This window comes from Pecten maximus, chromosome 19, assembly GCF_902652985.1.
Source record: "Pecten maximus chromosome 19, xPecMax1.1, whole genome shotgun sequence".
In the NCBI taxonomy this organism is placed as follows: Eukaryota; Metazoa; Mollusca; class Bivalvia; order Pectinida; family Pectinidae; genus Pecten; species Pecten maximus.
The window spans coordinates 10,958,071-10,970,833 of NC_047033.1; the positions used below are offsets into that span (position 1 = coordinate 10,958,071).

The 12,763-nt window shown below is 37.7% G+C and overlaps 1 protein-coding gene across 2 annotated transcripts; it reads left to right on the forward strand.

The window, feature by feature from the left end:
* The first annotated feature begins 2,592 nt into the window (after nucleotides 1-2,592).
* LOC117317840 lies at nucleotides 2,593-12,546 on the forward strand. Of its 2 annotated transcripts, none has more exons than XM_033872796.1 (6): nucleotides 2,593-2,799; nucleotides 6,120-6,203; nucleotides 6,887-6,982; nucleotides 7,230-7,463; nucleotides 8,094-8,201; nucleotides 10,619-12,546. In XM_033872796.1, the coding sequence occupies exons 3-6, from the start codon at nucleotides 6,966-6,968 to the stop codon at nucleotides 10,767-10,769; spliced, it is 510 nt and encodes a 169-aa protein (XP_033728687.1). In that variant the 5' UTR covers nucleotides 2,593-2,799; nucleotides 6,120-6,203; nucleotides 6,887-6,965; the 3' UTR covers nucleotides 10,770-12,546. The 2 variants fall into 2 exon arrangements, with proteins under 2 accessions (XP_033728687.1, XP_033728688.1); XM_033872797.1 differs by lacking the exon at nucleotides 2,593-2,799 and adding an exon at nucleotides 3,250-3,377.
* The last annotated feature ends 217 nt before the right edge of the window (nucleotides 12,547-12,763 follow it).

A 12,763-nucleotide genomic window follows, 5' to 3' on the forward strand; every position in this document is an offset into this window, starting at 1 on the left:
AACAATAAAAATCCTATTTGAAATGATCGAATAACTCGAAGTATAATTTTCGTGTCCAACAACGATCGGTGGTAAACGCCGACATTTTCACACCACATCTTCAAACATTTTATTTTATATGCAGTTTCACGTCAGTTGATAAAGAGAGAAAATGTCAAAAATTGCTTACATGGAAAACTATGCAAAGTTTTAGGGTGTATTATAATAAATAAGTGTATTGTATGTCCTAGTAATGATACATCAACAATGGAAACAACGTTAACGTTGATAAAAATAGAGCAAGTCAACATCGACTCAACGTTATATTTCAACAACAATTCTACGTTGAAAACACGGTGTTGAATAAAGTTTGTTTTCACAGTTTATTAAATCAACTAATTTTAAACATGCATTGGGACATCGTCGTCGTCGTCGTCGTCGTCGTCGTCGTCGTGCTCCTCCTCCTCCTCCTCCTCCTCCTCCTCAGCCTCAGCAGCAGCAGCAGCATCGCCGTCATCGTCATCATCGTCGTTGTCATTGTGATTTAATGTGAGATCTGAGATTCGTACTGTTCGATCCCTGCCTGATATATTTTTCTTGTGGCAGCTGATCAATCACGGATTTTCCTGAGATGCTGTGGTCGTAGACGTGCTGTTTACCCCATTACGGGATATATCTCGCGTTTGTTGTTCAGCGAGGTAGTCACCAACTACCACATCCCGCCCAACCCCTCCTCAAAATTGTATAGCTGTTCTGACAGGGCAACAAACCAAGCAAAGCATCTCGAACATATCGTTTTACTGAACCAAGAATTGATCTGTATCTTGATAATCCGTGTCTAGATGGTATTGCATGTAATTACATGTAACGTTGTCTTTCTTTGACATATCACAACACTTACGCTGTAGTGTAAACATGTCTATTTATCAAAATAACCTACATATTTTGTTGTCTACCATTTTAGTAAATATGTAGTAGTAAGTGGTGTATTTCTGTATCTTTTTGTTTCAACTATAAAAACTTAATTCGTTTGTTTAAAAATTGCAGCTAGGGTACATTGTAACACTAACTTTGTTGGCCCGTGCGGAAGCGCTCGGAAATATTTTCGGGGTATGAAAGGTAATTCAATGTTTTATGAAAACGTCAATAAAGGTCGATTCTAAGCTGATATCGCTGATTCGAGTTGTAAGTTAATATTTCGCTCCAAAGACATGTGGGTATGTTGTCCGATCGGGTGACTGTCCTACAGGTAGGGCGTAAGAATTGTACCTGCTGCCCCCATTTCATGATCGAATCATTTCTCTTCTTTCTTACTAGCTTTCTTCTTCCTAATGTCTCCCTAGACAATGCCTCACTTTTGGCCTTTAGTTGGGCATTCGCCCCTATGAGGAAGGCTTTGGGTTCTGTCCCCTGGCCTAGACATACCACAGTCTTTAAAAATGGTAGTTTCTACTCCTGCTTTGCGCTCAGCATATTAGGAGTAGGACGCCTGGCTCGCCCGTTGTCAGTATAATGTGACCGATAGGGTGTTCTGCTGGGTGTCTTCGGCAGTATGCTTCAGTGAGGTAGCACTATAAAACGGCAAAAGTTCCGGACTATCACAAGGAGACTTAACACGAACATACCGCGGCCACCCAAAACACATCGCACGCACGGGAGGCCGTCGTTGAATGACCTTAGCTAATAGTCTGATATGACGTTAAACAAATAAAACCAAACCAAAACCAAACCAAACCGTTCGGGTGATCCGTAAGAATCCACTAAATTTAAGACAAATGGCAACAGGAAGTTAGCTAAAAGGCAACGTCACCAATTTGACGGAGGCCTAAACTTGTTAGCATTTGGTTTGGTTTATTTTGTTTAACGTCCTATTAACAGCCAAAGTCATTTAAGGACATGCCAGGCTTTGGAGGTGGAGGAAAGCCGGAGTACCGGAGAAAAAACACCGGCCTACGGCTAGTACCAGACAACTGCCCCACGTGGGCTTCGAATTCGCGACCCAGAGGTGGAGGGTTAGTGATAAAGCCTGTGGTCCAAGCATTTTATGATTGAGTGCTCCGATTCAAACAGACTCCCCAGAGTTTTTAATGTTACGTCTCTGTGCCCATTCGATACCAATTTATACATCACATATATTAATCCGAAGGTTTCTGATGTTTAAGCGGCCTTTTAGAAATAGGATTTGATTGTTTACGTGCAATAAAACTATACCATGAAATATAATGTTTAGAACCAGTTCGTTTGATATCAGTGGGTTTTTTTTGTTTTTTTGTTTTCTTAGATTTTTACCTTTTACTTTGAATTTGGTGTCTTTATTTTTTGTGACCATCCCTCTAGTCTGGTGTTGTTTGGCCCTAAAATTAAGGACTGCAATTGTCGATGTGACGTAAAGCCACGTGATATTTTCATACTTTCACACAAACTATTACTCATTGCAGTCTTCATTCAAAATCCTTCAGCCTTGATTTGCATAAAACGTCTCAAGGACCTCTTTAAAGACATTTTCTTATTCGCGATCATGATAGTATATATCGTGTACATTGTAGATACTTCATTCGACCTCAGGCGCTGTTAACGGGAAGATGAGTAGGGTGTTCCGGACCTAACAACCTTGAATATCCGGCATTGCTCCGCGCTATTGCGGACACGCTATACGTCAATATAAACGCCCATGTAACCTTTTGTTTCTGGGAAAACCAACGAGTCCGTATTTTTTTTGATGTTTTATTTAAATACGAAGACGTTCGAGTTCCAACATAACACTATATCTACGGCGGAGTGAACTACAACTGGCGACAGGAAGGAACAGACTCCAGACAGGTATTTCCTTTTCTCTCTCTATATATACATGTATATGTTAGAATATTTAAATATACATTGTAAAACTGTATTTACATCGGATAACCTTTATTTGTAGCAATGATAAAAGTGTTTCGCCAGAAATTATAAATACCTGTTTATATGTATACACAGGGAGTGTGTACATACATGTATATAAAGTGAAAAACCCGATCATTCTTAAAACCGATCATTCTTAAAACCAATCACCTCTTGATACCGACCGAAATGGCGATGTGCGAAACTTATCCTTTTTAATTATAGTAATAAATAGAGACCACTCTAAATTCCGAATACCAAACCGGTTTTGTGTCCAAAATTGTTAAAATACACTACATACCTGAACGAATATGAAAGGTGTCCGGTTAACCGACCGTGAAATCAACACCTGTGACGGATCCCGAACACCTAGGACTAGAGGAGTACTGTACTAATCAAAGCGATTAGGATGAAACTGTGCATCATCGAGGAAACAAGTAGAAAGTCGGGGATCCACATATTTATTATTTATATGTAGACGATTTTGGTACTGTTGTAGATCCGGTTCCCGTATTTTCCAGGTAAGATTAAACCGCCGTTACTGGGAATCTTAAACAATGAGATGAGTAAGTGTAATGGAGCTGTATGTGATGTATATATACTGAATACGTACCTTCTGACCTTGTAGATGTCATATTAAAGCGAAAAGTAATGGCGCACGATATAAATAACCCACAAGTAAAAGAAAATAATTAAAAAAAGGTTAAAGCAACTACGAAACATATTTTATTTACTGTAAACTAACAGCAACTGAACAATTTACATGCATGCTCAGCATTCCCAACAGTTATATTGGACCAGGAAGTGGAACACTCAATAATGACTTGTCACTTAACCCGTTTTACTTAAGGATTGAATGAAGTTATGTTGAGGTGTATGGGGGTATAAACCCCAATAGGTCTTGAGACAAATTTTATGAACTGCGAAGAAGCAGTTCATAAAATTTGTCTCAAGACCTTTTGAGGTTTATACCCCCATACACCTCAATATCACTTTATGCAATCCTTATATTTATATTTTTTTGATATTTTTGTATAATATTTTGTCCTTGACAAATAGGGACTTGTGCAAGTCTACCACGGAACTTGCCGAAATGTACGTCATCACTCTGACATCAACGTCATCAACAAACTTGATAACGAATAAAAAACAAATATGATTTTTAATGGAATTTATTTCATATAAATATGATCATTTTTGAAAAGGGCTTAAAAAATATAGTCCAAGCTCGACAAATGTATTCCTACGCCGGACTTGATATAGTTCATTGAAAAATGACTTGAGTTAACTGTGGTAGGTTCATTGAGTCTGAATTAAGTGAAAATATAAATATATAGGTTTTGTTCTCCTTGAACTTTGTCAGGAGTCTGCATGCAAATCTTTGTTTTTACATTTTGCCATCGTTTAATTGATTTTGAATTTGAGTTGTGGTTTTATGATTATGTCGGTACTCTTTGGTTATTTTCTTTACACATTTATACTGTACATAACACGTGTGTATCGTTTACGCGTGGATATGATAGCGTAGATCTTATTCGGTAGAAAATAATCATGCTTAAACAGAAAAACGGATATTTTTTTTCGGTGCACAGACTGTTTATAATCATGATTCAGGCGAAATGTCATCACAGCGTTACGATTATGTAGAAAAAGTTGATTAAAAATACTTAGTTCAGGAAACAGGGGCCTATTTTTTTCGTGATTCGTGTGAGGTGACTCTGGTTTTATCACATCTCTTCTTTCGAAAATCTATTTCTTCCTGATAACCCTTGGCACTACCTTACTTCTGGTATTTATAATCGAGCGTTCAGCCCTGTGAGGAAGTCCATGGATTCTGTCCCAGAGGTACAGTAGGTAGCGTTCGGCCCTGGGAGGAAGTCCATGGATTCTGTCCCAGAGGTACAGTAAGTAGCGTTCGGTTCTGTGAGGAAGTCCAAGGATTGTCCCCAGGGGGTACCTCTGTTGTATAATCGAGATACAGTAAGTAGCGTTCGGCCCTGGGAGGAAGTCCATGGATTCTGTCCCAGAGGTACAGTAAGTAGCGTTCAGCCCTGTGAGGTACAGTAAGTAGCGTTCGGCCCTGGGAGGAAGTCCATGGATTCTGTCCCAGAGGTACAGTAAGTAGCGTTCGGCTCTGTGAGGAAGTCCATGGATTCTGTCCCAGAGGTACAGTAAGTAGCGTTCAGCCCTGTGAGGTACAGTAAGTAGCGTTCGGCCCTGGGAGGAAGTCCATGGATTCTGTCCCAGAGGTACAGTAAGTAGCGTTCGGCTCTGTGAGGAAGTCCATGGATTCTGTCCCAGAGGTACAGTAAGTAGCGTTCAGCCCTGTGAGGTACAGTAAGTAGCGTTCGGCCCTGGGTGGAAGTCTATGGATTCTGTCCCAGAGGTACAGTAAGTAGCGTTCGGCCCTGGGTGGAAGTCTATGGATTCTGTCCCAGAGGTACAGTAAGTAGCGTTCAGCCCTGTGAGGTACAGTAAGTAGCGTTCGGCCCTGGGTGGAAGTCTATGGATTCTGTCCCAGAGGTACAGTAAGTAGCGTTAGGCTCTGTGAGGAAGTCCATGAATTCTGTCCCAGAGGTACAGTAAGTAGCGTTCGGCCCTGTGAGGTACAGTAAGTAGCGTTCGGCCCTGGGTGGAAGTCCATGAATTCTGTCCCAGAGGTACAGTAAGTAGCGTTCGGCCCTGGGTGGAAGTCCATGAATTCTGTCCCAGAGGTACAGTAAGTAGCGTTCGGTTCTGTGAGGAAGTCCATGGATTCTGTCCCAGAGGTACAGTAGGTAGCGTTCGGCCCTGGGAGGAAGTCCATGGATTCTGTCCCAGAGGTACAGTAAGTAGCGTTAGGCTCTGTGAGGAAGTCCATGGATTCTGTCCCCGGGGGTACCTCTGTTGTATAATCGAGGTACAGTAAGTAATGATATTCCAGAGTCAACACGACGGTGCATTCAATATGATATTTCGGTAAAATTACTATATCGGTGTATGTATGTTTTAGAAGAGTTTAACTTGAAATTTTCTTCGAAATACTGCTGACATAATTATAAATTGTGTAACGAATCAATCACAAATTAATACTTAATATTTTTCAATCGGGCGTAAAAAGGTAATGGTTCACCTCACTCGCCTGCCTCGCCTGCCCGACCACGTTGGTTTTCTCCTGGTACTCCAGTTTCTTCCCACAGAGCATATGGGCGACCAAGAGTGATTTATATCAGTTGATATTACTTGTTTCGCCGTGGAATCAATTAAGTTTACAATATTTACAGATGGAAGGGTTACCACAAAACTTTGAAATGAGTGACACCAGGGAAAACAAATCTAACACGATATCAAGGCCTTCGGTCATTCTCGTAAGTACATATATCACGGCTAACATATTACTGGTGGAGAACGGCAAAACGGTATTTTTCTTTGACATATGAATATACAATCTATTTATATCAAATGAATTCAAGTTCTGGTTCAGTTTGTATTGGTAAACGTCCCATCAACAGCCACGGTCATGTACGGACGGCCTCGGAAACAATAATATTTAAAAAAGAAATGCATTCATTGTAAAGATAGTTTTGCGCAATTTGCCAATCGCAATAAATCAATCAGTCAATCAATCAATTTACAAATAGATAAACATGACGGCTGCTAATAAGGTATTAATAGATATATATTAAGGAATATTTACACTTGAATATGAACAATATCAATACTATGCAATATGCATTTTGTATAAAAGAGAAGAAACTGACCGATCATCCTCCAGACCTCCAGGCCGTCCCTAAATGAGCATAGCTGTTGATATGACGTTTTACAATATAGAATTAAGTCAAATCGATCTATGTACATAAAGAAAATAGCACAAAGTCTTAAAAAGTGTAAATGTGTAATTGAGAGCTTGAAAACAATATATACATCAAAAAAGGAATTAGAAAATCTAGGTTCACACTGCATTATACCTTATCGTGTCATTGACTATAGTCCAAAATCTGGAAGGAATGATTATACACTATTGAAGTCATATGCTGTATATTATTTTCAGTTTGCTACCAACATCATATTATCATTCGTAATATTGATCATAGTAATCATTGTGTTATCCGGCCAGAAGTCCTCGGAGGATGCTGGGCACAGCTAGGTAAGTAAATACGTGGATATTTAAGCATTAAATTGTCGCGTTTTCTTGCTTATTTGCGGTACTGCGTTTGCGTTCATATTGCCTATAATACGAATAAGTATCCGCTAGATCTAATAATCAGAAGAAAGTAAGTAAGAGTTTCCATTCCTGTTCAATGTTATGAAAATGTAAGACACTTCCGCTATACATAATTAGAAATAAAAAAAATGACACTCTTTATATTTAAAATCAATATAATATCTTTTAGTCAGAGCTCTCTGAGCAAAATGGATCAGTCGGCTCTTGCCGTATTGGAGAGGTTCCCTGGGTATTTCCGGACATACGAGGAGCAGGAAACACTGACACAAGGTCTCAAGCGCCATATCCCGGTCAATCAGACGTTTGACTCTGCCAATTGTAGTGTAGAATTCAATGTTCCACGTGATGTGCCATGGTGTGTACTAACGCCAGCTACAGAAGACTTTCATTCCTGCTGTGTGACGTAAGTTTCTCACTAAGGGATACATATTGATGACGTCATCATACGTGTAGTTCAGAAGAGGGCAAGATAATCTGATTGATTGATGATTTCTTAATTGTTACATTCCTCTTTTTTTTTTTTAAAGAAACAACAACCTGAGCTATAAACACGAACATTCGTTCCTCTTCAATTAATTTCAAGTAAACATCTTTTTATTTCGATATTCGATAAGTAACTTCTGTATTTTGTTATCTATATCTAAAACTGTACTTTAACATGTATATATATGTAAAATCAATATTTGTGAGACATATCTTTACACAATTACACATGTAATAATATTTAAAGATTTTTAAAATTGTTGATTGTATTGCTAGTGATACAACTATATTGGGTCACAGTATCTTGATAATAAGATTTTGGACGTCATTTCATGTCAAAGGAATGCTATCAGAATTGTTCACATAGATACCTTATATCTCATTTTGGGTATATAACGGGTGTAACGAATTTTGTCCATGAAGAGGACGCTACGTGATACGGAACACCTGGTCTAACTCCTTGTACTTTTTTCTGGAGTCTCCATGTAAATCTATTCTTTTGTTTATGTCGGTATTCTTTGTTGTTTTAAACATTTACTGTTATTTTCAGAACAATCAGATATGAGTCTCCAGCATTCAAAGTAGACTATACGGGTGTAAATAGAACATTGGCAGTATTCGGTAAACAACGACAGTTCTTCAGGAGCGAAACATGCGAGTAAGTGTTGTTTCTTATAGGATTGTATCTTTCAAAAGAATTTGAGTTTGAAAAAGTAGTAGAGCTAAAAAATGAATTAAAATACAACATACACCTTTTGTCCTTCTAAGACTCTTCAGTGATGCTGAGGGGACAACAATGTGGAGGCTAAAAAAAAATATAAAAAAACCCGAAATAGGCCAAAAGATATTTCAAAATGTGGATATGGAAGTGAAAATGACTAATAATTCAATAGATTTTATAAGTTTTAAAGTTGGATTTCATACGTTAAGTATATCTATATTCTGAACCATGTCACGATATGAATTAGAATAATATATACATATAGACGTATGTCTAATTACAGAAATATATCTTATCATAGAAAATATATCTTATTCTAGAAAATATACAAACAAAGAGAAGAAACATGATTTAATATTTTCCAGATCGCAATTAATCTTTGGTCTGATTTTAAATTTAAAAGATCATGTTAGATCGACATTGAATCTTGTCAATCACCCCACGAGTCTATTCCATACGTAATTCGCACTATCGACTTTGGATATTTTCAGTCACCTCAAGATTCGGTCTATTCAATGTATATTTCGCACAATTGACTTTGGATTTTTTCAGTCACCTCACGAGTCAATCTATTCCATGTGTATTTCGCGCTATCGTCTTTGAATGTTGTCAGTCCTCCCAGGAACCAATTCCATACGTATTTCTGCACTTTCGCACTATCAACTTTGGATCTTTTCAGTCACCTCGCGAGTCTATTTCATGCGTATTTCACATTATCGAACTATATATATACATATATTTATATCAAACATATATGTAAGTCAAGGTTTGTAAATATAACAATGCTGATTTCTGTGTGTTATAAACTTGTCCTAATATAAATTTACACTAAATACCTTACGATCTTGTATTTAGTATTATCCATTTTATTTCTCTCTCAATCAATTAGGTTAAATTTGTGTGTCGTTTTTTACATATAGTTTGTGTTACATATATATTAGTGAAACATTGTGGAATTGTTACTTTGATTTATACCCCAACATTATGTAAGATCACTAATTGTACTTCCAGTTCCATTACCTACTAATCACTTGACAAATATCTGGTCTCTCTCCAACATTTCTCCAAATTTGGTTCTGATGAACGTAGTTCACTTTGTATTAGTCATTTTTATATACCTTTTCTCCTCTGCCCGACCCCCTCCTATGCTGCTCAGTGTGCCTTTGACCACATGTATTATCATGATTACGATACCTCGTCGAACAGGCACTTACCTCCTTGCCCTTCTCTGGTATCACATAATGCCTATTGATTTCACTATTAATCGTATTCGAATAGGTGTCTTCAACAACTTTATATGAAATTGTCACATCATTCAGAAAGTCGTTTCGAAGTAACTCATGTTACTATGTAGCATCCTCTCTTTACTTTTATATCTTTACATTATGAGTTGATCAGCTGGTGGATATCAGGTGACATTCAGTTTAATTCCTGTCCCTTTTCTATCATTCAATCGTTTGTTTCTACTTCCATTTCCAGTATCCAGATTTGTAATAATAGGTATTCTTCTGTCCTGTCTCGAATATAAACCCGATATGCATTACATAAGTGCAAACGTCACTTCCTCTTCAAGCAGGTACGCCAACAAAAATGTATCCTTATCTTTATGTCGTGCTCGCAACTATTGGCATTCATCTATAGAGCTGAACCCTGGTCTGATATCTTATAGCTCGTCTTCTTCATCTATACTTTCAAATATTAGTGGCCAGTTTGAAGTAGACAAATTCACCATGCTAGTTTAAGAATGGAATGTTTTCCCCCTAAAATGTTATCTTTTCCAAAGAAACCTTAGTGATAGTCCTCTATGTTCATACATGCAAGCACATGAAACAAACGAATGTTATCTATTACATTGTTGTCTATTTTAGCTACTACTTACTCGCACATTAAACAAAATCAACTACCCGCTTTCAACACTTTTGTTCTGGAACGATGGGCTTTCAAATGATGAAAATACTTTCATTTTTTTCAATTGTGCAAAATTTCATTTAAACTGATTTGAATAAGCACTTTTCATCGAACAAATGATTCCCTATTTTCATATCATCTATCTCTTGTATTCTTATTGATAAGGGCAACTTCTCTCCCCTCCTCCAATCCCAAACCGAAACCCCCAACCTCGCAAGTGACCACATACCTTTTTACGTCCGATCGGGAAATCGAACCCCGGCCGCCTATGTGAAAGGCAAGTGTGTTACCCCTGTGGCACCCGACCTGTGGCACAGTGAAACCCAAACTTTTCGAGAATGGTACTATAATAACGTAATATATATAGCTTTTAACACATTTAAAGCTATGCGGTTAACTCATGCGTGTCAAAGTAGTTTTGTAATTGGTCTATTTATTTTTATCAGACAGGTTAGTGGATGCCAAATCTGTGTATGTCGTATTGAGGAGGTGTTGTATACTGCAGTCTATGACACAGGTGAAGCAGGATCAGATACGAGGTATGGAGTATCATTTTTCAACTTCAATGGGTGCTGCAAATGTTACAACGAAGGATAATATCCAGAGCGAAGGAAACAACGTTGCACATGTTTATCAATCTAAACTATTAGAGAGGTCATCATACTTATGTGTGCGTATATGTGAAGAAGGGGAATCCCCTGGATTTTGTGTGTATGGCGTCATCGATTTATGCAATACCGCATCTGCTACACATAGCAACAACTTGTACGGCGGCGATTACAAGTACAAGCGTCTAGGCAATTTTGTTTGAATGGCGGCTTTTCTGAGTGAAGTTTTGTGTAACCCTATGTTTCTGGGCATCTGTATTTTCTTACACAATATAGTTGTCTTGTTTTATTTACAAAATATCGAGAAATCGAGTATTCAAAACAGACGCCTGAAGCATACCAGCATACACATGCATGTCGTAAAATGTCGTTTTCATGACATACCAGATGACGTCAGCGTGCACGTGTATCCCAGATGTACGATTCACCTCTCTGTTGACTCTCTTAAGATTGACCACATGCAGCATCGAAAGGTTTTGTTTTAAAATTTAACAAGGACTGTTACGTTTTACTGTATATATGTATATAATGTTACCCGTACAGTATTTTATGTTTACAGAATATCGCTGATATTGTTATTGGAAATGGCCACAGTGGGGAAAAATAAAAATTAATGGATAAGTAGGCTCATAATAATTTGACACAGAGTGTGAAAATCAAAGCATGCCATTATTTAAGAAGGTATAGCAATGACTCCCACAGCATACATTCTTTATATCAGTGGAAGTCATTGCACGACCAGTAAAAAATGCATGTAAACAACAAACTATTTCAAACAAGTAAACCAAACCCCTGCTTTTTATATTATATATGATGATAAAAACTACTAATAGAAATATATGTACACATTATATAGGATCTGAGAATTTCCATGTCATATGACACACGTCTTGAAATGTTTATTTTTTTTTATAAGACTTTGCTCATACAAGACTTTCAGAATCCATCTTCAGATGATCCAACATTACTTACAGGGCCGTAGTGGCTTAGTGGTTAAGGTGTCCAGACAATGTATCACTAGCTTTTCACCTCCAGGTCGGATGGCCGTGGTACTGAACTGTATTGCTTTAGCAATACCTAGTATGTTTGTTTTATTTAGAGTAAGTATGTTTATATGTTGTTCATCCACAAATAGTTGATTATAAATAAATGATAAAAATAAATAAATAAAAACAAATGTTTGCTAGGATATTTTATATCGTGGCATGAGGTGCTATTGTTGTAATAAGAGCTAATTAGGAAAACCATTATTAGGACATGTCATGTTTTATCTTATGCATAATTTACGTATTAAACAGAATATCATTATTATTATGTTTTTATCGACTATGAATATGCTCTATACTTGCGTTATTGCCGCTTCCACCAGTCAATACCTGCGGATGTTCGTCCACACAAACATACTCGGAAGCAGCCACATGCATGGTATCATTTGATGAAAGACTCCCTTAATAAACTTTATTCCAGCCGCCGTAGCATTCGGTTCCCGCCGGAATCATCAGTCCCGTAGAGTGTTTTGTTTAACGACAGACTGCACAAGGAACATCTTCAGTGATGTCGCCCGTGTCATAGAGAATTGGAACCTCGTATTCGGCACCATACATAAAAGCGGGCTGTCGACTTCTCAAGTCTCGTGTGGTCCCCGTATAGGGCCAGGAGGTAGATAAACCTAGTTAGAGGAAGGTCCGGGATGATTTAGTACGACCCTCCTGTATACACTTTAGTTAAATATAACCTGAATGATGAACATTACAATATCAATGGTCCGTTTTTTTTGTTTTTGTTCTTTTTTAAGGAAAACAACGACTAACTTGGTTGAATTTTTCTAATTACAAAAAAACAAATAATAACAACAACAAAAACAAAACTGATCTGTCAGTACATCCATAAATGAGCAATAGGAACATGCTCTATTCATGTCGTAAATGTGCGGTTCGTATGCATGAAAATGGTTTTGAGAATGTATAGCAACGCCAGAATTTA